Source organism: Zea mays, chromosome 2 (assembly GCF_902167145.1).
Source record: "Zea mays cultivar B73 chromosome 2, Zm-B73-REFERENCE-NAM-5.0, whole genome shotgun sequence".
Lineage (NCBI taxonomy): Eukaryota > Viridiplantae > Streptophyta > Magnoliopsida > Poales > Poaceae > Zea > Zea mays.
In genome coordinates this window covers 31,864,837-31,892,571 of record NC_050097.1, presented here as the reverse complement: position 1 = coordinate 31,892,571, position 27,735 = coordinate 31,864,837, and the positions used below count along the sequence as shown (strand labels likewise).

The following is a 27,735-nucleotide window of genomic DNA, read 5'->3' as shown; positions in this document are numbered from 1 at the left end:
ATCCCCATGAATATATATTAATCTCTATATCCATACCCATATCCATTATGGGTATAAGATTCATCACATATTCATCCCCATTCAGGTATCGGGTCCCTAATGGATCTCAACCCCATACAAAAAAGCATTATCACATTGTATTTTATACGACATTAATAGCCACATAACACCCAACAACAATATATCATCAATAAATCTGACATGTAACAAAAAAACAATGTTTAACCACACAAAACAACAAAACAAAGTGACATATGGACCGGTGGGCGGGGGTGGCTGGTGGATGGCCGCTTAGGTTGGGTGGATGGGTACTTAAAAGGGTTGGGAGAGGTAATGCTAGTTGTTGCGATTATTGCCTATTAGGTTGCACACTTATTTTTCTTGGATAAATATTACCAATGGGTAATCAAGTTCGGATGATTGTTTCTCAAACCCATGCCCGCTTACATAATGGGTGAGGATTCTGTCCCATATTTATACCCATGGGGACAATTTTTGTCTCATACCCTAACCCTAATAGGGGAATTTCCAACGGGTTAGCGGGTATCAAGTCCCCATTAACATCTCTATTCCCATCCCTTTGTACCCATCCACCCAACCTAAACGTCCAGCCACCAGTCGTCCCCGCCCACCAGTCCATATGTCACTTTGTTTTGCTGTTTTGTATGGTTACACATAGTTTTTCTTGTTACATGTCAGATATATTGTTGTTGGTGTTGTGTGGCTATTAATGTTGTATAAAATACAATGTGATAATGCTTTTCTTGTAGGGATGGAGACCCACTGGGGACCCGGTACCCAAATAGAGATGGATATGGAATGAATCTTATACCCATAATGGGTACGGATATGGATATGGGGATAAGTATAGATTTATGGGGATGGGTATGAGGTCTCCAAACCCGATGGAAAATTCCCCATTGACACCACTCGCACTTCGGCACTTGTCTGTGTGCTTGTTGTTTTTGAATTGCGATCAACCTTTCAGCCCAATATCCAAACATTGTGCTATTCGAGCCGGTAGCGGACCTGGAAATTTGGTCAAAGGTATGCCATAATAATTTTTATACTATTCATTCTAACCCATGTATAATTTAGTATTCTACTGGTTGATTAGGCTATAAATAGGCCTATATGTATACATGGGCTAGGTTCTGTAGGATATGTCATGGCTCACCTGGCATATCTTATAGGTTTGCCACTGACTCGAGCAACAACAACTCCAAATGTACTCCAAAATCGAGCCATGCCTATCAGAGCCAAAATCGGACTCAAACATTCGAATCGAACTATAACTAAGTGGGTGTTTGTTTTTTGTGAACTACCTCTCTGTCCCATAATAGAATTCGTTTTAGCACTTAAATTTTTTGTCTATATTCATATAGATGATGATGAACCTAGACACATATACAAAAATACATGCATTAATTATTGTATGAGTCTAATAAAATGCTAAAACAAATTTTAAATTGGAACATAGGGAGTAATTTTTAGTCCTTTCATTTTATTTTAGTTGTCCCTAAATCGATAAATACGAAAACTAAAATAAAATTTTATTTTTCGTATTTGACAATTTAGAAACTAAAATAGAGTAACATTAACATGCAGGATCCACGAATCGATGTGCACACTACAGCCCGTAAACCTCGGTTATATTCGTTTTTCATGGAGGGCATGGTTCGCTGAAAGATGTTTGGATTTGCAGTTTTGCACCATGCTATGACAACGACAAATGATTGGTAATGAATTATGATTTAAATATTTTTTCACAATAAGTTAAGGCTCTTAATTAGTTTTAGTTCTAAAATAAATAGCAATAGAGTTTGATCCTAATCTGATTCGGTTTTTAATTTTTTTTGTAAAATTTAGAGCCTATTACCACCATTACCACCCCTACAGTCTATAGATGACACATAAAATTTTTGGGACAACACATTTTATATGTAACTACATGCTTATATATATATATATATATATATATATATATATATATATATATATATATATATATATATATATATATATATATATATATATATACACACACACATTCTAATTCACAACAAACAGCTTAAAATAAAACAACAATTTGAAGTATTTTGTTGCAAACAAATGAGAATAAGGATACTAATGTTTGTTTGAGCTACAACTTTTGGAGCTTGTTTTTAAGTTGTTGGGCTTTTGATTCTGAGAAGCCAATAACAACTTTTCAATAATGTTATTAGCTTCCTAAACTTTAAAGCTACAAAAAGTTCATAAAACCAGTCTTTTCAGCTGCACATATAAATTCAAATTTTTCTAAGCTTCTGGCTTTCCGAAAGCTAAAAAAACTAGATGTTTGTTTGAGCTTCTCACTTTTCAAGTTAAGTTGTCTAGAAGCACAAACAAACAGGGCAAAACACCTTAGCGAAAGAAGATGAATTTACTATTGCTAATGATATAAGTTACCAAAAATTATTGTCAATGCATCAATGTATCCCCAATAGACTCCTTATTTCGCTCCTTATTTTAAACTTTACTATATAAACAGTGTAACCTACCGTATAAAACAGTACTTTAGACGGCCTGGAGATGACCTAACATAGCAAACGAGGTCCGTGCGGAGCTCCTACGAGCAGGCGTCGGTCAGGGAGCAGAGGCCGCGAAGCTGTGCAACATGTCGATCGCCTGGCCTGGGCTATTCGCCGTGCTCTGCTCGAGCCATTACGTCATTGCACGCCACATTGATGCCATGTCCTCCCACGTCAGATGCCACGAAGGCAGCAGAAACTCCGAGTACATGTCTTGCTTTGGACGATGGCTAGGACGTAGACAAAGTTCATGGTTCCAGAGAAAAGAAAGGATTCCTAAATCTAGGTGACTAGTAGAAAAAAATTGAAGGACCCACAGAGCAATTCACTCTTTCGTCTACTTTCACTCTTCTAACAGACGTAATACGAAGAGAAGTGATCGAGCTGAAGAAGAGAATACATAACAGTTTTGCCATATTTCACCACAAACAGGCCGGCAAACTGTCATCCCGCCAAGGAAAATGGCGTCAAAAAAATCACTTGCATAACTGTTCTCCACGAAACTACACTTTCCTTTCTTTGTACAGAGTATGTACCAAGTAGTACAAATGAAGCCACACTCATTAGCACTCTCCACAAGCTACCAAAGGGGGAAAAGAGAGGAAAAGGCGTAAAGAGGGAATGCATAATCACACAGGGCAAAAACCAGGAGCTCTTAACAGATGGGAGGCGCTTGTTTATACTATACACATACACAAACAAATGACAAGAAAACCACCCTACCGGAGAAATGCTCATATAGACCACAAATAATAACAATGTTACAACCTCATTGGTTAGAATCGATTGGCTTGCCGGACCTCGCCTGTGAAATCCGGTTAGCGTAGATGGTTACTAGGCGGAGCTGCGTGCTGCTAAGCCCTTCCAAGTATGGAGCAAATGCTTTCCCAAGCATGATGTAGATATCCACCAGACAGAACACAACAGTCTAGAGTAAAAAAAATTTGACAAGGATAAGTCATTAGAGCAATGTATTATGAAATTTCAAGATATAAGAAAAGGTCGGTACCTACAGAATAATGCAAAGCAAGGAAAATATGATGGTACTGACCTTTCGGACATCTGGACTTTGGTTGTTAAAAGCATCAAATAATGCTGGCAGAAATGTAGGCAATTGAACAATCAATTCCTCTTGAGAAAGGCGTCCAACAAGCTGCACAATTGTCACGAGAAAACAACAGTCAGCAATGTTTGTACAAGCCAAAGCAATCCGAAACACTAATGGAATTTTAAGCAAATTTTGAAAAAAAACTATTTTTTTCATACTCCTAGGTATTTCCTTTTCTCTCTCTCAAACAGTGGAGGGCTGCATGTCATTTCATTTCGTTACGAGAGGCTGACTGGCCTACTCCCAAACATCCTTGACTACAGACACGCCACAATCGTAAGGACAAAATCCATTTAAACTAACATGATTTTCTCATACTATTAGTTCATTTTCCTCCAGCGAGTACACATGACACTCTTGAATGCCGCACTCAGAAATTACAAAAGAAGAGTTAAATATCACAAAAGTTCAGATTGATTAGCATCAATAGTGGTTGTGCATAAGCAACTAGGGTATCTAAAATGAAATAAGTGCAATAATGGTTTTTGGCGAAGCAACAACATCCAGTAGGACTGTCAAATCCATTTAAAAGGAAGCAATATTACGACCTCAAATTTAGAATCAAGACTGATACACAATCACATGATGCTCTCTGCACTAAATCAAAGCTGTAACAGACATCGGCACTTTGTTAAATCACTATAAAGTCTATGTTATGCCATTCAAATTAGTGGGAAATGATCAGACAGCAATACCAACTGCAAATATGAGATACCTTTGTCAAGCAGTTGATACACACAACAAGCATCTTCTCATCATCACTGACCAATAAAGGTACAGTAATCTGCATTACAAAAAAAAAGACCTTAAAATCGAAGTATAGTAAACTGTAATAAGTAGAAAGCGAAGCATCAATAATACATAAGAACAAAACTTTCTACATACAGCAAGACATGTGAAAGGGTTGTATTTTGCCAATAGAACATTTAAGCATTGGTTTGCCTCATTTGAAATCTGCACAGAAACAAAGAATTTTAACACAAACAATCAAGTCTGCGAATTAGAATGGGTAAAATAAGGAAGGTAACCTTGGCCACAGCATCTTTGGTCACATGCAGGAGTTTTTCAAAAACAATCTCCATAGAGTCTTCAATTGCATCTTTCTGGGGGAAATGTATTTCTAATGTAAAAAGGGAGTAGATCAATGTTGATGTTCAAAAAAGGGGAAAACTCAGACCTGGTAGTTGAGCATCTCAGTAATCAAAGATAAAGCAAGCTCCCTCATGGATGAATCAGAGTCATCTAATACTTCAAGCACAACCTTTAAGATTTGATTGAAGTACTGTTGCAAGATTGAAAGGCCAGCATCAGAAAGCAAATAATGATTGAAATCCACATCTAGATTACTTTGTAATTAATCTACATGATTTGCACCTCCAGTAGTCATCATAAAACAGAAAGCTCACTAGACCAAAAGAAAAAGGAAAAAACATAATATGAGAGGGAGGGAGCAAAATTCTTTCAAGATGAGGCACTTTAGTTTCTATAGGTCCAAACTATCAGTAGTCGTCAGTCAGCGCTCGGGGAAGGCTATACTACCTGTTGCTATCAAGATGCACTCAAAGATCCCAAAGCAGGAGGCTGACTTCAAGACCCACCATAAAGGGGTTACTACTCATGGGTCTCATGGCCTAGGGACCTCCTTTGGCCCGGGCCAGGGAGGGCTGACTCTGGGTTGGTTTATACGGGAGTATCCTCTAAACTAGGTCTTCATGACCACATCCCGCGACACGCAAACATAAGTTCCTAAGGCCCCTCGTGTCTCGTGACCACTCGCGCCCCGAAGCACCTGACGGTGTAAGCTCCTAGGGCCTCTTAGGCCACTTGACGGTATAAGCCCCTGAGGCCCCTCATGTTCTAGGGCACCTGGCGGTTTAAGCCTCTCGAGCCTCTCGTGCTCTGATGCACTTAACGGTGTAACCCCCAGGGCCCCTTGCCCCTGGGGCACTTGACGATATAAACCGCTGGGCCCCTTGCGCCCCAAGGCACATGACGATATAAACCCCTAGGCCCCTCGCAGCTAGTAGTACGAAAGGTGCTCGGTGCAATACCTCCCAAAAAACACATGCTATGGGTGGCTGCTTGAGGCCATAAAGTTCTCGATCCTATGCCCATCGAGGCTTGAAGATCACTCGAAGGAGTCAAGGACTCAGAATAGCTAAGACTGATCTTGTCTCGAGGCAGAGTGATGTGGTGGACCCACCAGGGGCGGTACAACCCCAGGACATGAACCCCGCATCTAAGGCCCTAAAGACTATCCATTAGCTATAGCTTAACAGATAAGTCTCAGGTACAACACATTAAATGTGCCATGGGCGACAATATAGTCCTAACTTAGCATACTGATACACAACTTAGGCGACATAGCACTTGAGACCGCTACACAGCGCGAGTACAAGCCATGTAGTCACACGAGCGCATGCATGGTGTTCCAGAAAATGTAATAAAGTACAAAGGACTATATTAGCAACCAAAGCCTTAGGCCAGTTGGCCTAGGTCCCAGTATCTGTAGATGTTGGTTATCATGTGTCGGTGTTTTGGACTCGGGGGGTCCGTGAGCCAACCAGTAAATTTGTCGCTGCGTGCCCCTGCCCAGATGGGTTGGCACGAGATGGAACACAAGGGGAAAACGCGGCGGTGCTGCTGGGATCCTGCTGACGTCTCCTTGCTTTCGTAGGGGGCTGAGAACCACCGTCGTCACGGACGCACGCGGGGAGCCATCATTACCTGTTACCGGGACGAGCCAGATGGGACGTCGGTCTTGTTCCCTCGTAGCCTGAGTTAGCTAGGGGTAGGGTAATGATGTATCCCCTGTGGCGCGGTCGGTCCGAGCCCAAGGTCGGGCTAGGCGGAGACTTCTCCTGAGGCCGAGGTCGGGGTCGGGCGAGGACGCGATTCCTCCTGAGGCCGAGGCTGAGTCTTGGGGTCGGGCGAGGCGGAGACCTCCCGAGGCCGAGGCCTAAGGTCGGGCGAGGCGGAGCTTCCTGTTGCGCCCGAGGCTGAACTTGCTGTTGTCAGCCTTGCCCGGGTGGCTGGCACAGCAGTCGGAGCGGGTTGAGCGGCGCTGTTTTCCTGTCAGATCGGTCAGTGAAAGGGCGAAGTGACTGCGGTCACTTCGACCTGGCCGACTGAGGCGCGCGTGTCAGGATAAGGTGCCAGGCGATCCTCGCATTGAATGCGCCTGCGATACGGTCGGTTGGTGAGGCGGTTTGGCCAAGGTTGCTTCTCGACGAAGCCTGCCCGAGCTGGGCCTCGGGCGAGCCGAGGGTGCGCTCACTGCCTGAGGAGACCCTCGGGCGAGGCGTGAATTCGCTCGGGACTACTGTTCTCGCCAGAGGCCGGGGTCGGGCGAGACGAGACGAGATTGCGTCTCTTGGTAGGCGAGGTCTTGACCTGAACCGTGCCCATCAGTCTCTGCAGTTTGTGCTGATGGTGCTTACCAGCCGTGTTTAGGAGTGTTGGGGGTACCCCTAATTACGGTACCCGACATCATGCCTACCCTTATAGCTAGTATGGTAGTCACCTTGAAAAGGGATAACTACAACGGGACACATACCATATTAAATGTGATATACGACATTATGGGCACGCCTCCACCTTGACACGCATGCAGGGGTAGGTGTACCTAATGTCGTTGTGCAAGCTTATCCTTGCATTTATGACCATATCTGGTCAGGCGATGCCCAATGCTGCCTGCAACAGATGGGAAATCCTTATAGTTGTAATTAGGCAGCGCAGTGGTTCTATCTTGTAATAAAGGATATGAGAAATCGTACTGGGTACCATTAATTCGCCATCCACAATCTAGGTAGACTGGGACCTTCACATCTGTGATTACTCCGGCCTATGTCAGGCACATGCCACATGATAACAAGACCAAGAAAGGATGAAGACAGTTGGCCCAATGACAAATAGGATCCACAAATAGCATATACATACATGTAATACTACCACTCCTTTGAACTATAAAGGGAGTGGTAGAGCAACATTCAGGGGACAACGAACACACCAAGAGAAATCACTTCAAGCTCCACCAAACCCTAAGCCAAGAAAGTTCAATTCAACACGGTCAAGGCAGCAACGGTTAGAGTTCATCTAGCTTGTCTCACCACACTCATGAACTAGGAGGTGTTGTTGCTCATTGGGTTGGAACGTTTAACCTTGTGCATCATCTACATATAACAATATATGATCAACAAGAGAGCATAGGATATTACGCACATTGTGGCCCGAACCTCTATAAAAATACATGTGTATTAGGATCTTGATATCATGACCAGACATACTCTACGATGCCAGGACTCGCTCTCTGCTCCCCTAGCAATTCTTTCTCTAGTACTCTTGGTACACCGATATCTTAGCTACGACATTTCTATCATCTACATACAACAATCTACTCTACGGTGTCATGACTCGCTTCCTAGTCCCCTAGCAATTCTCTCTTGTACCCTTGGGACCTTGGTGTCGTAGCTACGACATCGCCGGACTAGGCCATGCCACATATGGTAAGGTCCAATGGGAACTAGCAGGGGACTGCAAGGGTACAACAGACCCCACTCAGCCTTGAACAGATCTCCCTATGCGGGTCCCAAGTAAAGTCAGATCCTTCTTTTCTGCTGTTCTTATGATCTTATCAGAGATTGGCAATGGTGCCAATACTTTATTCTGGACTGATAAATGGATTAATGGAAGGAGGATTGCTGATATAGCTCCAAGACTATTAAGTACAATTCCAAAAAGAATAGCTGCCAAAAGAACTGTGCAGGAAGCCTTTTTTTCTCGAAAAACGCAGGAGAACTGCGCCTCATTTTATCAGGTAGGAAGAAAAAAGGGTCAGAAAGGACCCGAATACATGACCTCCTTATGGAGGCCAGAAACAAGCATAAATGAAACAGTCCATATCCATACACAGTTAAAAGATACAACTTATCTTAGACATTGGTATTGGGAGCAGCTAAAAAGGAAAGACCCTTAGCTCCTGCAACCATCCATTTCTCCCTTTCCTCAGCAGTGGTCTCTAAGATTGTAGTGATATTTGTGGGGGGGGCGTCAAACACCACTCTGTGCAGGAAGCCTTGATGAACAGAAGATGGATTGCGGATATTAGGGGCGCTTTGACCTTGGGAGCTCTGATAGATTATTTATTCCTGTGCAATTATCTTGCTGGTATGGTGCTGCAGCCTAACATTGAGGACAAGCACATCTTTTCTACTGCTCCTGATGGCCATTACTCTGCAAGTGCTGCTTATTATGGCTTCTATGTTGGATCATGCTCCTTTGAACACTATAAAAAGGTCTGGACAATCCTGGGCCCCTCCTAAATGTAGGTTCTTTTTGTGGCTGGTGGACAGGTGTTGGACTGCTGACAGACTTGCAAATAGAGGCATGAGTCATCCAGCTAGATGCCCTCTTTGTGACCAAGAACCTGAGACCATCAATCATCTGCTGGTCTCCTGTGTTTTCTCTAGAGTCTTCCGGCACACCATTTTAAGAAAGTTTGGCCTTCACAGCTTAGCGCCTCAGCATGGTGACACTAATTTTCTGCAATGGTGGGAAAGAGTTTCAGCTATTGTAGTGAGGAAAGGATTGGACTCTCTCATTATCCTGGGAGCATGGATGATCTGGAAGCATAGGAACGAAGTGATGTTCAAAGGAGTTTCTCCTAATCTCACTCTTCTCCTGGAGTCTGCTAATGAGGAAAGGGAGAAATGGCAAGTTGCAAGAGCCAACGGTTTATTCTTTTTGGCTGCTCCTAGTGGTAATGTTTAGGGACAGTGGTTGGGGTTTTTTATTTTTTGATGTCTTTTATGGACATTTTTGTGTATGCCTGTTTCTGGTCTCCGTAAGGAGTGCCTTGTACCCGGGGTCTTCTCTAGACCCTTGCTATCCTCTCTCTGCTTAATATAATGGGGCGCAGTTCTCCTGTGCTTTTCAAGAAAAAAAAAACTAGCAGGGGACTGCCAACCTCCAACGAGGTCCAAAAGTGAGCAAGGTTCAGTGAAGTTCTAGTTCCACAGCAATGGGACAAGCTGCTGAGATGGAGACTGCAGCAACAAGAACCTCATGAACCACTGAGTGGAGTTTCAACTTTCAACCATCAGATGCTATAAGCCTATAACAGAAAGATAGGAGTGCAAATAATGGGGCCTTCTGGAATACTAGCATGTAAGTGAAGTCCACATAAATCCCTTTTCACGTTTAAGGTTTAATGAAAGTAATATCCAAAGAACTGGGAGCCCCATCCCACACCAATTCAAGTAGGAATGACTTTCCAGATGGGCAACAAAACAGTTCCTTTGTATCCATATGACTTTTTCTTCCTTTTCTCCCAACCTCCCTAAACAAGGCATTCCAGTTAACACTCAGCAATGCAAACTAATTAAACTGCATGCCATATCTTAGGGCCTTAGGCAGTGTTGAACTTGTTGCTAGATACTCCCTCCGTCCCAAAATAAAATTCGTTTTACCTTTTTTGTTGATTCATACATTAATGTATTTGTTTTACATATGTATCTAGATTCATTAACATCCATTTGAACATAGACATAAAAATAAAAAGCTCAAAGGACTAATATTTTGGGACGGAGGGAGTACAAAAGAACCAGGACATGCCTCAAGCTATATGGTGGTTTCTTTGTTTCTGTTTGAGGAAAATAGATATTGGTCTCCGACAACAGAACAAACTCTATTGCTCCCTCCATTCCAAATTATAAGACGTTTTAACTTTTCTACATGCACAGATTTTTTTTCTAGAATGCGCAGGAGAGCTGCGCATCATTATATTAAGAAGAAGAGAGGTCCGAAATAGCTGTTGGGCTTGGGCACACGAAGACTGCCCCTCGAAGACACAAACGTTCCGATGTTTCCACAGCCACCAAGCGACTAAGATGACAGCTGAATTGAAGCCTTTGCGCTGACTTTTGTCCACCTGCTGCTCTGCATTCCTCCACCAGTCCTGGAAAACATGATCATGAGGTTGAGGAGTCAAGACTTGCCAGCCCATTGGGGAAAAGACATGCCACCAGATTTGTCTAGTAAATACACAAGACACTAAAAGCGGTGTTGCATCATCTCCTCCTCCTGGTCACAAAGAGGACAACTCTCAGGATGGTCAAGCCCTCGTCGTGCCAGACGATCAGCCGTCCAGCACCTATTATGAGTAGCAAGCCAGATAAAGAATTTACACCTTGGTGGTGCCCAACATTTCCATATTCTTTGGCAAGGTTCAAATCCAACAGAACCTTCAAAAAACCTTTTGTATGCTGATTTGGAGGAGTAAATTCCTGAGGGTGCTGGTGTCTAGAGATGGTGGTCTGGCACCCCGGGCATGAGTTGAATGCCAAGCAAAACATCCCAGAGCCAGAGAAACTCAATCAAGGCTTGCACATGTAGACCACCCCTAATATCCTTGATCCACTGCCTATTTAGCAAGGCATCCTTGACTGTCCTTTCTTTGAAAACCCTCTTTGGGATGAGCAGGGAGAGATCTGGAGCCAATTGGTCCACGGAGCCCCGTGCAGACATTTGTCCGTCCAGAAATGAGTACTTTCCCCATTCCCAACCGAAGTCACCAACGAGATTGTAAACATAGCAGCAGCATTTGGATGCACCTGAATATCTAACCCAGACCAGATATAGTGTATATTCAAGTACATAGTTAAAGATATATACCTAGAAAAGCCAAAATGTCTTATAATTTAGAATGGATGGAGTAACAAACAAGCGACTGGAGTATTAAACTACTAATAAGTTGTGTGTGGGCGTGAACATATATCCAAGGTTAGTATGAATGTCAATGGAATATGTTCACCTAACCCAAACAACTTTTACGTCACAACATTTTCCCCAGAAGGAAAATTAAGTTTACAACATAGTTTTTAGATATATAAGCCACATGCAAACTGTAGAGAAGATTTATAGATCAAATCATATTTAGAAGGATCTCCCCTACTGTTCTCATAAAGAAGATTAAAATGTTCCATCATGGAATTAAAACAGAAGATGGTCCAGGAGAACAAACTCAAAAACCGAGAAGGAAAAATAAGTGTGGTTAACATAAGAACCATTTAGTAAAATAATCATCAGGTAGCAAACCTTTGCCCAAATGGAGCTGTTGTTATCGAGGGAAGCATCGACCAATTGTTGTAGTGCTTCCCGCTTTTCTGAGCTTGAAACTTCAGTGTCATTGCTTATCTATAAAGTTGAGACCCATAAGTTATAATAATAAACATGAATTCTAGGCCAGAAGGGAAACAGTCACAGGTCAGGGTGAACTGTCAGTGAAAATTTTCAATTGATACCTGATAGAGAAGTTGTGGTACGCTCAGACCGTTGTCCATTTGAAGGCTGGTCTTTATAGAACTAAGATTCACAATCATATCACCCTCTTGAACACTTTCTTCAGTGGTTGAGCCAACAGTATTATGCCCATCAGAAGTTACAAACCGGCTGACATCTAACCGAGGAGTACTGGTAGCAGTTTCACCATCTAAAGAGGCATCAGTTTTTTCAGTGTAGTTTGTCCAAGAGCGAGCAGCTTCCACAACTGAGTTAATGTTATTCTTTGGTTCCCTACTCCTAGTTAAATGAACTTCAGCTCCTGTAGATGACTCCAAACTTTGAATAGCATGATCCATGCTCATATCAGAAGTTGTTCGACCTATAGAAACATTATGCAGCACTGGTTCGTGCATCGAACTGATCATCTTTCCCCCTTCAGCATCAAGGGAACTAGAAGAAAACCGTCCAAATGGATAGCTCTTCTTGGATGTCAGTGCATAGCCATCCTCCGAAGTTCCAAAATCCACCTGGTCATAAGATTTGGGGCGTGGACGTTCTTTCTTGCTCTGCAAGTAGTTCACCAGATCAACCTCGATACGAGGGGTTTTGATCTTCAGAGCTCTCCTCAAGAGGTTTTGATCTTCAACTGACAAACTGAGAATAAAATTTAGCACTGCTGTTGAATCAAAATGAGAATAAACGGATATGATACCAGAAATAGATGCCTCCTTTAATTTTGCATTCTTTTCATTTACCAAAGGTGCCAATTTTGAAAGCCATAGTTTAAGGAAGCCACTGTTACTATAACCATCAGAGTCCACAGTGTACTTGCTGAATGATTTATTTGCAAACTCAAGAACGGCCAATTTTGCCTTTGGAGATCTCTGTTCATCTAATGAGCGTACTAGTGCAGGTAGTAACATATCAATAGCATATGTTCGACCAACAACCTCCAATGTTATGGAGCATGGTTTTTTCACCAACTCTTTTGGATCAATAAGCCGTGAAAATACATAAGGTAGAATTCGCTCTACATAACTTTCAAATGGCTTCTTGGAAGCTGGGATAATCTCTGCAAGTGTAGAGAAAGCTGCCTGTGCAACCTTATGGTGAGGATCATCCAAATGACGGAAAAACAGCTTCATAACCTTCTCAAAATTCTGAGTAATTTCTTGAATGCCTTTCTGGCCTTGTTTCAATAAATTTCTAATAAACTCGAAAGCTGAAACTCTTGCTACCCAGTCAGAACTAGGGCTGAGACCCTCAGAAAGTGCATCATTTAGAGAAGCCAGAGAATCTGTATAGCTAGGCACGTCACCTGATGGTACATGACTATCATCAAAGCTGTGTCTGCCACTTGCAGAAGCCCTTGACATTACTTGTTTCCTTAGAAGAGGTCTCTGAAAATTTGGGACATTGTTGTTATGTGAATCTCTGTGGCTGGCATCCCTGTAAGGCATATCAACATAGTTTCTGTCGAAGTGCATTTGAGGCATTCGCCTAGTTGAACGGATATCATAGCTCTCATCCATGCGGCCTCCTTCTTGAAGCCTCTCCGAAGATCTTCTTGAGTAAGGCAGTGATAAGCCAGACATGGACTCAGATGACATATTACTCAAGTATGGTGACCTTGATCTTTCTTTGGTGGGCAAGTGTGTTGTCATCGTTTCCAATAAGCGGGAACCTCCATTTCGCGAACTAGGTGGGATGGTAGGAAGGGATGAGTCCAACAGTGCTGAGTTCTGCAATGATAGAACATTTGATGCTGGTGCTGCAAGCAGCACAGGAGGATCACGAGATGATGGAGGATCAACTCCTGCACTAGGATTAAAAGCAAATAAGAAATTAAAACTTTTATAGTATCAGTGAAAAAAATAGAATGTGTTCCCTGATGCATAATAAATTAATAATGCCCCCGTTTTCTCTTCATTTTTTAAAATGCATGTAATTCTCATTTTGTTGCATATAATATAAAGTGTCAGAGTGAATGAATTTATTCTTTTCCTATTTGCACTTATTCATCACGTCTTCTCCCTACACATTTACAAGTAATAATGTTCTCATTAATCATTTTTTACTAACTCAAACATTAAAACAGAGTAGTGTAATCATTTTATGTCTTCACTGTCTTGGTTTCGTAAAACCCTTTAGATAACCCATGTACAAACTGAAAATACAGGAGGGGGTTACAGCAAGAAAGAGTAACTGAATTTCTTAAGCAAAAATTACAACTAAGTAGTTTAAAGAATACCAAGATCCAAACTTGTTGAGCGTGCAGCAGAGAAATTTTGCCCTGACATGCTGACACCTTTCAGCAAACTTTCAATGGCAGAAACTTTTTCTTTACTGGAGCTAAGCACGCTCTCCAGGCTTCTCTCAGAACTTCTGCCAATCGTCTTTGACTGTGATAACCGAAGATTGGTTGATGGAAAAGATGAATCTGAAGAAATAGCTGCACTCTTGTCCATTGCAACAATAGCTGAAGTGCCATATCCAGGTACATATGTACCACTTGAATGAGAGGAAGCACGTGAAGGTTGCACAACCCTATCACGCAATGAGGGAGAAGCATATCTTTTATGCACACCACCATCTTCATCGTTTATTATCTGCATTTTTTTCTCCAATTAAAGAATGCAAGTGTTTGTCTATCTGGAAATAGGAACTTAAGAGAGGGAAGAGCATAGAGTGGCATACCCTCTGTATCGCAGGATCAAATAACATAAAAAGACGGCGTGAACGCTCAGGCCATGTCTTTGCAAACATTCTATAGCAAGTTCTTGCAGTTGCCCTAACCTAGAGTTGAGGAAATACAATGAAACACAAAATAATCTTAAAATGTATGAACTAAATCAATGATCACAATAAATGTGAACTTTCTCACAGTACCAGTAGAAAAAAGAACATCATATTTTTTGTGTTGAGCAAATTAGATCTTCATTAATCAAACTATCAAAGAGTATAACCACATTTATTAACCATAAACTGTTAAATATAAATAGTACCACATTGTCTACCCATGTGGGGGTTAGTCCTATGTACCCTATATAATCAGTACATGAAGCTCAATGCAATACATCATCCACAAATTCTATTCTCCTACATGGTATCAATCACCGATGACTTCCCGATTAGAATATGACTATATCAAAGATCAGCTTTGAACCCTTACCTTTTTCCTTGGTGATGGATAAGGTCACAAGGGACATACAAAGGTCACAAGGGACATACAAAAGAATATCCCTTGGTGTATGTTTTTTGTGAATGATGTAGTGCTAGTTGATGAATGTCGGGCAGCAGGAGTAAGTAGGAAATTAGAATTGTGGCGGGAGACTCTAGAATCTAAAGGTTTTAGACTCAATAGAACTATACGAGATGTGATTTCGGCACTACTACACATGAGGAAGATGTTAGTTTGGAAGGTCAAGTAGTGCCCAGAAAAGACATCTTTAGGTATTTAGGATCAATGCTACAGAGATGGGGATATTGATGAAGACGTTAGCGATAGAATCAAAGCAGGGTGGATGAAATGGCGTCAAACATCTGGCATTATATATGACAAGAGGGTACCTCAGAAGCTAAAAGGCAAGTTTTATAAGACGGCGGTTAGACTTGCTATGTTGTATGGTGCAGAATGTTGGCCTACAAAAAGATGACATGTTTAGCAGATAAATGTTGCGCAAATGTGTATGTCGTGTTGGATTTGTGGACGTACAAGAAGGGATTGAGTTCGGAATAATGATATATGTGATAGGCTACAAATAGCACCAATGGAAGAAAAGCTTATCCAATATCGGTTAAGATGGTTTGGACATGTTGAACGAAAACCTCTAGAGGCACCAGTAAGTAGTGGGATCCTAAGACACTATAGCAATGGGAAGAGAGGAAGAGGAAAACCAAAATTGACATGGGAAGAGGCAGTAAAAGACGACTTGAAAGGATGGAATATACCCAAAGATTCAGCCTTGAATCAGAGTGCATGGAAAACAACTATCCATATGCTTGAACCTTGGCTTGTGGGTTCTGTTGGATGTTTAACTCCAGGGTATAGGCTACCCCAACTTGTGTCGGACCAAAAGGCTTTATTGTTGTTGTTGTTGTTGTTGTGTATTTGTAAGAACGAGTGCAAATCATGACACAATAGAAAAAGAAAATACAGAGGTATGGGAGTAAAGAGTAATTCAATTTTGGACAAATGGCTCCATTTCAGTGCAAAAATGAACATGCCATGATATGCGACAAAGTATAGAAAATTGATCATACCTCGCTCATCGCATCTGCGACACAGCATTTTATCATATCCTCATATAAATCAGCTGAACGTTGTATTTCTGAGGCATCAGCCCAATACTCCAGTATCAGAAGTGCATACTCACAGCACCTGGAATAGTACAAGTAAACTTAAAAACTGGCAAGAAACCAATGGACAATGTGAAAACAGTCAAACACATTTACCTTGCACGGAGGATTGCACTCCGGTCATTCTTTGCTGTGTCAACTATGCGAGGAAGAATCCTAGCAACCTTGCAATTCCGCAGAATCTGCAAAATATTCCAAGTTAGCAAAGAGGTGAAATAAATGGCATCATCAAGTACAAAAATATAAATGAGTAAATGACTTACAGTTTTTATGCATGTATCTGCAGATTCAGCGATCACAAGCACGGTTATGACAACAAGCTTAAAAAGCATCTGAAAATCCACACATCTTAGGTTTGTTTCAAAATGTGTATAGGAAGATAGAAAATTGCTCATTAAATTACCGGGATGAATAGTTCAGCACATGGCTCAAAATCACCGAGCAGTTCTTTGGATAGTATATTAAGTAGGTGGCATGCCTGGGTATAAAACATAAGAGAAATTTTTCATCTTGAAAAAAATCCAGCATGCCAGGTATGCAATTCATCTTGGGGAATAAAAAAAGGCGAAGTAACAGGTTTTTCAGTAAAAATAATCTTCACAAAAAGAAAGATGGATAAATGGTAACTGATAATACCTGTTTGACAATACTAGAACGTCGATCACACAGCTGATTAGACAATGGAGGAACCAGTTGCTTCAAGAGCATAAGAAATGATGGATAATCAATGGCACCTGACAAAAGTCCGAACATAGTAAAACTTACTTTTTTGAGGCATGCAATGCCATACTAGCACTGACAGTTGATAGAGCATAGCTCCCAATGATACAGATTCAGAGAATCAGAGTGAGAAATTCACATATCGTAATTGTATGAAAAATGCTTTTCCTGATTTTGAATCAAACAGAATATTAAGGCCTCGTTTGGCAGAGCTCCGCTCCATGATTCTCTAGCTCCGAAAGCTAATTCTCTAATAGAGTGATTCCAAATGATTCTCAAGTAGAAGTGAATCTATTTGACGAAAACCGTTTGGCAAATTGTGCGTGAAGTGATTCCTGAGGGGTTGGAATGTGGGGAGCAGGTTGGGAGCAGCGGGAAGCAAGGTTTTTTGGCTCCCACTCTCTAGTACAAAATGAAGACTAGATTCACTTCACTCTCACCATGGAGCAACTCGGTTTCTAGCCGTTTGGCTTTCTAGAAGTGATTCAGTTGAGAGCAGAGCTGTGGGAGCTCTGCCAAACACCCCCTAAGCTTCGACTCTGATTACATCCCCTTTAAAGTGAACGTTAAATCCTCAAAACTGCAAGTTCCGCTCTGAAGTATGAACAGATCTTTTATTCAGCAATTTTTACTACAAAATATGGATATTTAGTGCATTAAGGCTATCACATGGTTCTTAATATGGAATTCCTATTTGTTTATCCCTTGGTGCTCATTCCAGAAGCTTAAATAAATCAAGGAACGCATGCAGTTGAAAAGATATTAAGGAAAACAACTCTGCATTTTTTTGCTCTAGCCTACCTAGCAACAAGGCTTATTTTTCTGGCCATATAAATGTTTTCCAGTGTTCTTAAGGCGCCTAGGCGAGCAAGTGGACCAGACAACCGCCTAGGCGGGTATGGCGAGCAAGGCGACCAGTTTTGCCCGGGCGCCTAGGCGGCGCCCTAAGAACACTGATGTTTTCTAGACTTTTGCAGCCAAGACATACCATAATAATTCTCTGTAGCTACTTATGGCCTAGTCATTATTAGGAATAACAATATGGCGGCAGAAAATCAACCTCCATAAACCAGGGCTTCAATCCTTTGCAAGGCAGCAATACGTAAAGACCAATCCTTTTCTGGAGAAAGGGTAGCTGCGATCTTCTCAAATTCCCGAAGTAATTCTTTCTCAGAATGAACTTTTACTGGTTCCACAGGGTTTTCTGTAACATCGGTGTCACCTGCAAATGACACAATAAATTGCACATCAGAAACGGTGTATACTTGTATGTGTAGTAGGGGGTTAAGGTTAACTACCAGAATACAAATGACCAACCATAACTTGAGATGCAGATGGTAACATATCTAGTATCAATAGATAAACTAATTTCTCAGAAGATACCAAACATCTTGTGACAGCCTGACAGGACGCATGCCCCCAAAAAGTTTCAGGTAAAACAACCCAACTAAAGGAGTCACACTGTCATGTGCGGACGCACCTACGCCAGGCGCAGACGCGGCCGCGACATACGCCGGGCAGAGGAGCGTGGGACGAGCGCTGGCTGTTAGGCGTGCGGGCTGTTAGAATACATAGGATTACTATCTAGAATTAAGGAGAGATTAGCTCGTTGGCTGTTAGGAAAGATAGGATTAATATCCCTGGAATTAAGGAAAGATTATCTCCAGTCGGTTAGGCCAGAGACCTTATATATGCTGTAATCAGCCGCATGAGGAAGGCAAGCAATAAACCTATTTCCTACCCTCTTCCTTTGTCTCTCAAAGCCAACGGCTGAGGGGTAAAACCTCGCCGGCAACGACGAACCGTGGCTACGAACTCCGTAGCCAGGGGCCATCTACCCTAAGACCGGACGACCTTGACAACCTGGTATCAGCCTCCAGGCGTTCCTCGTCATCCTCTGCCGCGTCGCACCAGCCAGCTATTTCCACGCCACCACCCAGCCCTCCAAAGACGCCACCGTCGGCCGCTGTGTTGGTCACTTCAGCCATAGCTGACCTGACCACCGCCGATCTTGCCAAGATGATCGAGAACTTGACTACAACTGTGACGTCCCTCCAGGCGACCATGGTACAACTCCAGAAGGACAAGTCCTCCTCCTCGGGCGCCCCCGGGGACCACTACGGGCCGGGCCACCATGAGCGACCTCCCGTCGGGGACCACTACGAGCAGCACCACCATGGTTGACCCCCACGGTTCCAGAAGATGGATTTTCCCAGGTACGACGGAAAAATCGATCCGTTGATCTTCATCAATCGATGCGAATCGTACTTCCCTCAGCAGCGAATCATGGAGGAGGAGAAGATCTGGATGGCCTCCTACAACTTGGAGGACGGCGCGCGGATGTGGTACGTCCAGATACAGACGGACAAAGGCACCCCGTCATGGCGTCGATTCAAGGAGCTGTTGAACCTGCGCTATGGACCACTGATGCGCTCTGCTTCGCTGGCCAAACTGGCTGTGTGCCAGCGTATAAGCATGGTAGCCAAATATCAAGATCGGTTCCAGGCGCTCCTTCCTCGTGACGGTCCGCTCGAGGAGTCGCAGCGGGTCCAACTCTTCATCGGTGGTCTCCAGCCACCGCTCAGCATCGACGGCCGCATCCAAAACCCGCAGTCTCTAGTCACCGCCATGAGTCTGGCCCGATAGTTTGAGCTGTGCGAGCAGTACTCCGCCCCAGCGCCACGAGCCCCGCCACGGCCTCTCCCGGCGTCGTCGGGTCCTAAAGCGGCCTCTCCCGGCGGCGTCGGGTCCCAGAGCGACCTCACCTGCGACGATCTCCGTCGAGGGCCGCCAGATTAAGTGCCTCACCCAGGCAGAGCAAGAGGAGCGGCTGCCTGGCGCTCAGGCCTTCCTCTCCAGCAGCGTCCACGCATCACGGCGATGGTCGCCAACGGCGAGCGTGTCAATGACCATCGACAGCGCGCCACTGACCATCGACGGCGCCGCCTTCCCCGCCGACCTCTTCGGCATGCCGTTGGTGGGATATGATGTGGTCCTCGACACCCTGTGGCTCGACACCTTGGGCCCATTGCTTGGGACCTCGCTCGGCGCCGGATGACGTTCCAGCACCAGGGGCGCACCATCTGCTGGTCGGGTGTAGCGTCCGCCAACGCGCCGGCCCTAGGCACCACGATGGCGGGAGAGCCTTTCCTAGACGAGCTCCTGGACTCCTTTGGGGACATCTTCGCCGCACCCTCCGAGATGCCCCCTAGCGTGTGCACGACCACCGCAACCGCAACACCCTCAAGACAGGTGCGCAGCCGGTGGCCGTTCGCCCGTACCGATACCCGAAGGCCCACAAGGATGAACTCGAGCGGCAGTGCGCCGCCATTATCGAGCAGGGCATTATCCATCGCAGCGACTCTCCGGTTTCGTCGTCGGTCCTCCTCGTCAAGAAACCCGACGGGTCGTGGCGCTTCTGCGTCGACTACCGCGCCCTAAACGCGCTCACTTTCAAGGACATGTTCCCCATCCCAGTGGTCGACGAGCTTCTCGACGAACTCCACGGTGCGCGATTCTTCTCCAAGCTGGACCTGCGATTCGGGTACCATCATGTGCGGATGCAGCTGGAAGATGTACACAAGACCGTGTTCCGCACCCACGACGGCCTATATGAGTTCCTGGTGATGGCGTTCGGGCTCTGCAACGCTCCAGCAACATTTCAGGCCCTCATGAATGACGTACTTCGGCCCTTCCTTCGTCGTTTCGTCCTCGTATTTTTTGACGACATTTTAATATATAGCAAGACTTGGACGGATCACCTTCGACATCTCTGAGATGTCCAAACCGAGCTTCGACGACAACAGCTCTTTGTCAAGCGCGCCAAGTGCGCCTTCGACGCCCCCTCCGTCGCATACTTCGGCCACGTCATGACTGGTCAGCACCCCATTCGGCCCGAGTAGTCCGAGGATTCCTCGGCTAAGCAGGCTACTACAGCAAGTTCGTCCACAGCTACGGCACGGTAGTCGCGCCGCTGACCGCCCTCCTCAAGAAGGACGGCTTCACCTGGGACGACATAGCGGTCGCTGCGTTCATAGCGCTCACGACCGCAGTCACCATGGCCCCCGTCCTCGCCATGTCGGACTTTTCCAAGCTCTTCATCGTCCAATGCGACACGTCGTCCCACGGGTTCGGCGCCATGCTCGTCCAGGATGGCCACTCGATCGCCTTCTTCAGCCGCCCCATCGCCCCCCGACACCGCTCCCTCGCTGCTTACGAGCGGGAACTCATCGGCCTCGTCCAGACGGTTCGGCATTGGAGGTCGTATTTATGGGGGCGGCGCTTCGTCGTCAAGACAGACCACTACCACCTCAAGTACCTCCTCGATTAGCGCTTGGCCACGATACCCCATCACCACTGGACCGACAAACTCTTGGAGTTCGATTTTTCGGTTGAGTACAGGTCGGGCGCAACAAACACCGTCGTCGATGTCCTCTCCAGCCGTGACACCGTCGATGGCGAGTTGCTGGCAATCTCGGTGCCCCGCTTCAACTTCATCGCGTGCCTACGGCTTGCCCAGGCCTTTGATGCGGCCCTGGTCGCCATCCATGACAAGGTCCACACCGGCACACGCACGGTGCCATGGGCAGTGGTAGACGACATGGTCACCTACAACGGGCGCATGTACATACCGCCTGCATCACCACTCCTGTAGGAGATCCTGGCCGCATTCCACAACAACGGACACGAGGGCGTCCACCGCACGCTGCACCGCCTCCGCCACGACTTCCATTTTCCCAACATTAGCCATCTAGTGCATGACTTCGTGTGGGCGTGCGTGACTTGTCAAAGGTACAATTCAGAACACCTGCATCCGGTCGGCTTACTGCAACCGTTGCCGGTGCCTGCCATCGTCTGGGCACACATCGGCTTGGACTTCGTGGAGGCGTTGCCCCGGGTGCACAGTAAGACGGTCATCCTCTCCGTCGTTGACCGCTTCAGCAAGTACTGCCACTTCATCCCCTTGGCACACCCACACACAGTCAAGTCTGTGGCGCAATCCTTCTTCACTGACATCGTTCGTCTCTACGACATTTTGCAAACCATCGTGTCCGCTTGCGACCCGGTGTTCACGTCGGCGTTCTGGCGCGAGCTCATGCGCCTCATGGGCACAAAGCTGCACATGTCCTCTGCCTTCCACCCCCAGTCGGACGGCCAGACGGAAGCTGCTAACCACGTCATCGTCATGTACCTACGCTACTTCACAGGCGATCGTCCCCGACAGTGGCTTCGCTGGCTGTCGTGGGCCGAGTACATCTACAATACGGGTCGAGCGAGCCCACAGTCCATCATGGCGCGGTGGTTCCAGAACCCCTCCGGGTCGAGCGAGCTCGCCTGGCGTGAGGAAATCACCAAGTGCTCGTGCACTGGCGCGGCGAGCAGGCCTCGTCAGCTACATGTGAAGATCTCGACGACTTCCGCTCCCGGTTTCCGGACTTTCAGCTCGAGGACGAGCTAGACCTTGAGGGGGGAGAGATGTCATGTGCGAACGCACCTACGCCAGGCATAGACGTGTCTGCGACGTACGCCGGGAAAAGGAGCGCGCGGTCTGTTAGGATAGATAGGATTACTATCTAGAATTAAGGAGAGATTAGCTCGTTGGCTGTTAGGAAAGATAAGATTATTATCCCCAGAATTAAAGAGAGATTATCTCCAGTCGGTTGGGCCAGAGGCCTTATATATGATGTAATCAGCCGCATGAGGAAGGCAAGCAATAAACCTATTTCCTACCCTCTTCGTCTGTCTCTCAAAGCCGACAGCTGAGGGGTAAAACCTCGCCGGTGACGACGGACCGTGGCTACGAACTCCGTAGCCAGGAGCCAGCTACCCTAGGACTGGACGCCCTTGACACACACTCATGCTATGTTACAAATTAAGAGTCTAGATTTTGCTGGAACAATTATTGGAACAAATCAACAAATTACCACAGCTGTGAAAAAAAAACGTTAGTGCCTGGGATGTATAGGGTGGTGTGGTGCTTAGAATGTTCATTATCACCGGAATCTCTGGGATTTTAGTTCGAATGAGTTCAAAAAGTATGAAAAGATGGCGTGCTCATGCTGAAATGGAATGTTTTTTAGTTGTCATACTCCTAGGTGATACACACCAGTAGGTTGGGGATTGGGGCTTTTGGCATTTCGTTTATAATCTAAATCTAAATAGTTTTTAAAATATTTTTAATCTAAATAATGAACGAAATGACTTACATAAATGTCTTCTAAAGGTTTATAACTCTACCCGCACGATTTTCTGGAGCACCTAATAACCTACTCCAATAGCTCCACCAAATTTTCTGGAGTTGGAGCAGTCCCAAACAGGGCCATAAACCTAATTCATACCCTAATGTGCAAAATACCAAATTCATGAAATGTAGACATTACCTCCATATAGTGTACTTTCCCTTGGTGTGCTTTTTGTCCTTGGACTGCCTCTTTTGGGATTGGCACTAACAGATCTAGACTCTACAGCCTTATACTGCATTGCTGTATCAGATGATCGAACCTTTGGTTCTATTTTATCCAATCTCGAATTTATTTCTTTTAGCTGCAGGCACCAAATACAGATTAAAGTAATCCCTGTTGATGGGCAGACTTGAAAACAAGAGACATAATAATCATCTAAAGCATGAAACTGCTAGCCCAGCTATTAAAAGGAAATTTTAGCAATAAAAGTACCATATATGAAGGCAGATTATGGCGCTGCAACTCTTCATGAAATTGTGATCCCATGTGTTTGTACATCTCCTGTAGTGAAAAACAAATGAAAGCTTACTAGAAAAACTTTAGGCTGCCTAGATAACAGGTGTGTGTCCCAGCCAATCAGTGTGAACAGTTTAGATGAAAGCAAAATAGATGAATCTGGGTACAAGGGATTAAAGCAATTCAGCTAGAAGCAAAGGGGCTTGGAGGTACATTGAATGTTGCTGTGAAAATGATTCAGTCTCTCCAGCTTGCAAATGTGAGATGGACTATTGGGAAATTGAACAAGATCAACAGAAATAGAGATCATACGGTCAAGAACAGAGCATAAAATCATGGGCGTGGAAAAAAGAAAAGAAAAGTGTTAGCTGAAGCAGTTCTATACAGTATGGAACATGGAATCAACCAACCTCAATACAATAGATAGCAGCATCTCGGACACTTTGGTTCGAATCATTCATCAATTGCAGGACCTGCACACGAGATGGAGAATCTTAGGGCTTATAAATTTGGAGAACAAAAGAATAAACGACAACCATCTGAAAGTGTAGTGTTGGCTTACAGGTGAAAGCAAAACCCGTTGCAAGGAAATCTCAGTAGAAGCAAATAGCCCAATTGCAGTTGCCACCGTACGTACAAACTCTTCCCGCACCCTCCAACTCTTATGAGTCCATGCATAACTACCAGCTCTTTCAACTATGATTGTTGGTGAAGAAACCTGAGTTGGACAAAAACAAAATATTTCAAGACGATAACTTTAAAACAAGCAAACATCTAGGCTTGAATGCTTTGATAATCAAAGGACGAAAGTACATATGTAACATGGTTTAAGAATAGTATTTGTCGGTACCACAGAACTGGGGTACCCCTTACTATTGTATCAAAATGCAGTACCCACACGGTTATCTCTAATCGTGAGCTAAGGAACTCAGTAGCTCGACCCAAGTCACGACTCGCCCGAGGCCAACCCCGAAGGAGAGACGCAGTCGCGACTCGCCCGAGGCTGGCCTCCCGACTCGCCCACTCCAACCTTGGGCGAGAAGCGCATTTCCGATCCGCCCGAGGGCGTCTTAGGCGACGCTCCGAAAGCTACTCGCCTCGGCCAACCACTCTGATTCCAGAACGGCGCATGTCCCCGCCTTATGAGTAGGTTCAGTGTCACCACGTGTCCAGGGAGGCGATATGCTCAAGGACTTCACCGAGTCTGGAGCCCCATATGGGTGGGTCCCAGACCCCCATGTACGCAATCCGGACCCCCTAGAAGGTCCAAGACCTCCACGTATACAAACTGGACCCCGAACATGCCCCAGGGAAGAACATGCCCCTGGCCCTACTACGAACCCATGCAGAGGGCCCAATGACACCACGTGGCGCTGGGTGTAGGGTTGGAAACGAGCCAAGCCGAGCTCGACTCGGCTCGGCGCGGCTCGTTGACAGACCGAGCTCGGCTCGTTCACACAACGAGCTGAAAGGAGGCTTGGCTCGGCTCGCGAGCTGGACCTTAATAAATAATATTACATTATATAATGATTTAATAGTATATAAATGTGAAAAATATAATCATCATACAACATTATAAGTAAAATTATTCATTATCCATCATTATTGTATAGTTTGATTAATTTGGCACAGCTCGCGGGCCAAAACGAGCTGGCTCGGCTCGGTGGACCAGCGAGCTCGAACACGAGGCTCGCGAGTCGCTCCGAGCCGAGCCGCCTTGAGCTTGAGCCGGCTCGCGAGCCTCGAGCTTTTTTCCAGCCCTAGTTGGGCGCATGGAAGCAAGGCCTCAACCCGCATTAAATGCAAGGCGGCCAAGGCGTGCTCTGACCAAGCGCGGGGCATTGGCAGGCTTGTGACAGGTCTCTGTAACCGCCCCGCGCATTACCGAGGCGCACTGTAGCATGGCAACGCCGCGCGCATTAAATGCCCGCTCAAAGCTCCGCGCGTTACCGAGGCCGATGTGCTACGCGCGTGGGAGACACCATCATGAAGCGTCGTTCGATCGGGTATTGTGTCAGACTGTCAGTTACAGTGACCGGTCGGATGTGACATCACAGGCAACTACGCACACTCCTACGCACGTCAGCGTGCCAATCTACGTTGCAACCCATACCAGAGCCTTCGCCCATACGCTAACAAGACAGGGCGAAGGAAAGGTTGGTCAAGAAATCTGCACGGTGACCAAGAGAAGATCTCTGTCCGCCGACGACATCAATTGTTCCATGTAGTATGTTTTTATTACTATATTCCTGGACCCGCCTGTCGGAGCTCAACTTTCTTGTATGTGCCCCCCTTGGGCTATAAAAGGAAGGGCACATAACGTTACAAGGACAGACTCCCTCGGAGACCCTTGGACACACGCAGACTCCCATTCCTCATGCAATACAACTCACAGTGGATGTAGGGTATTACGCTCCGGCGGTCCGAACCACTCTAACCCTGGTGTTCTCAAGTTCATCCAACTGGTCAGGCAAATCCCTAGGCTCCCCCTAGTTCACAGGATTAGGCGGGTGCATTAAGCCACCCGGCTGGAGTTTTCTCTCCGACAGTATCATATTAGTTAATATACTGCAATAAAGCATTGACAGGTAAAAATAGTACAAAAATAGTATACAATTTATACTGCAATAACTTTAGATGCCCAAATATCAGATTGCATACAGGGAAGCAGCTAAGAATTTACTTGAATCCCAATTTTATCTTTGTTTGCTATAACCAAAATCACAGGAGAACAAAAGATATGCCACTGGATGTTCACCTTAGGAACAATAGTCGAGCCCAAGAGCACACGATTCCTACAAACATATAGCCCGTTGATCCATTTAAATGTTATGCCTATCAAACTATCATGGTCAGCCGAATAGACCTTTGGATTTCTCGCTTGAGCACAACCATGCAACTTGTACATCTACCGTGCCCCACCCCACCCAACCTACCTAAAAAAAACAAGCCCCAAATCTCCAACCTGTACCAGCTCGACCTCTTAGCACAAATTCATAACTTAACCTAGCTCCCCAGCTACATGCATTTCCGGGGGAGAGACGACAGGCCGCTCAGAACGGCGACGAAAGGAAGCTCACCTCCATCAGAGTAATGAGGAGCTGCCGCGCGGCGTCGCGAACGGGCTGCTTGCCGTCGCCGAGGCGTTCGACGGCGGCCGGGACGAGGGCGTTGAGATGGATCTTGAAGTGGTCGCCGGCGACGACGGCGGCGGCGGAGAGCGCCTGGAGGCCGCCCTGGGCGATGCGGAAGTTGGCGTCCCGCGTCAGATCCATGCAGGTGTCCACGAGCGCGGTGACCTCGGCCGCGGTCAGCCCGCGGCGCGCCGCGGCGTCGAGCGCCTCGTGCAGCCGCTCGACCCCGGCCAGGCGCTCCTTGGTGTCCTTGGCGCGCGCCGCCTCCAGCGCCGCCTCCATTCTCCCCACGCGACCGGGGGCACCGCCACGGGGGTGAGCTTTAGGGTTCCGGGCCGCGGGACCGGCGGCGAGGCGGGCAGGAGATGGCCGGATCTGAGGAGGGAGGGGGCGGGAGGGGTGAGGTGGGCCGTGGGGGAGTGACAGAGAGCGCACACAGCGAGACGAACACCAGATGCAGGGTGGTTGGGGGCTGGGGCTTTTGGTGGATTTTGTGCAGTTAGCCCCCTGATGTTTTGTATCCTTTGCACCCGAGAGGCCTTTGCGTACAAGCCTTCCGTATGAACTGGACTCTGGATTCTGGACTGTGGCTCCGGGAGACCGGAACGGTGGACTGTGGACACCGCTGGCTGGGCAGAAGGAAACTGCGCCAAAAGCTGGTGGCGCGTGGAAATTTTGGACGTATTTTAAACGGTTTGTTTTTCCTTTTCTCCACAGTCTGAGCTGCCAGTTTCTCTTCTGGATTGGAATGGCTTGAAACAAACAATAATCCATCCATACCCTTGTCATGCAAGGTAAAGAAGGCGTGGGAGGAGATGGCAATCCATTCCAAATCATTTCCACCACCCGTGATGCGGGTGGCCTGC

The 27,735-nt window shown here is 45.8% G+C and overlaps 1 protein-coding gene across 4 annotated transcripts; it reads right to left on the bottom strand.

Annotated features, from left to right (window-relative positions):
- Positions 1-3,012: 3,012 nt before the first annotated feature.
- On the bottom strand, positions 3,013-27,419 carry LOC103646242 (CLIP-associated protein). 4 transcript variants are annotated; one of them, XM_035965231.1, is made up of 22 exons: positions 26,816-27,279; positions 24,298-24,453; positions 24,146-24,208; positions 23,949-24,004; positions 23,712-23,780; positions 23,418-23,580; positions 18,098-18,259; positions 16,954-17,051; positions 16,721-16,795; positions 16,581-16,649; positions 16,414-16,499; positions 16,222-16,339; positions 14,656-14,754; positions 14,210-14,567; positions 11,979-13,774; positions 11,773-11,871; positions 4,856-4,960; positions 4,707-4,781; positions 4,564-4,632; positions 4,394-4,462; positions 3,622-3,723; positions 3,013-3,498 (listed from the first exon to the last, which is right to left on the bottom strand). In XM_035965231.1, exons 5-22 carry the CDS (start codon positions 23,775-23,777, stop codon positions 3,340-3,342), a joined length of 3,768 nt encoding a protein of 1,255 aa, XP_035821124.1. In that variant the 5' UTR covers positions 23,778-23,780; positions 23,949-24,004; positions 24,146-24,208; positions 24,298-24,453; positions 26,816-27,279; the 3' UTR covers positions 3,013-3,339. The 4 variants fall into 4 exon arrangements, 2 of the variants coding, with proteins under 2 accessions (XP_035821124.1, XP_008669191.1); XR_002749936.2 differs by lacking the exon at positions 23,949-24,004 and having other exon boundaries at positions 11,979-13,779; positions 26,816-27,359; XM_008670969.3 differs by lacking the exon at positions 23,949-24,004 and having other exon boundaries at positions 26,816-27,419.
- Between the last annotated feature and the right edge of the window lie 316 nt (positions 27,420-27,735).

Excerpts from the sequence above, each read along its gene's own strand:
- LOC103646242 (XM_008670969.3), bottom strand. The coding sequence starts at position 27,151 with ATGGAGGCGGCGCTGGAGGCGGCGCGCGCCAAGGACACCAAGGAGCGC. Across the intron at positions 4,463-4,563 it reads ACCCTTTCACATGTCTTGCT|ATTACTGTACCTTTATTGGT; the intron begins GTATGTAGAAAG and ends TTTGTAATGCAG. Across the intron at positions 3,499-3,621 it reads AAAGTCCAGATGTCCGAAAG|ACTGTTGTGTTCTGTCTGGT; the intron begins GTCAGTACCATC and ends TTTTTACTCTAG.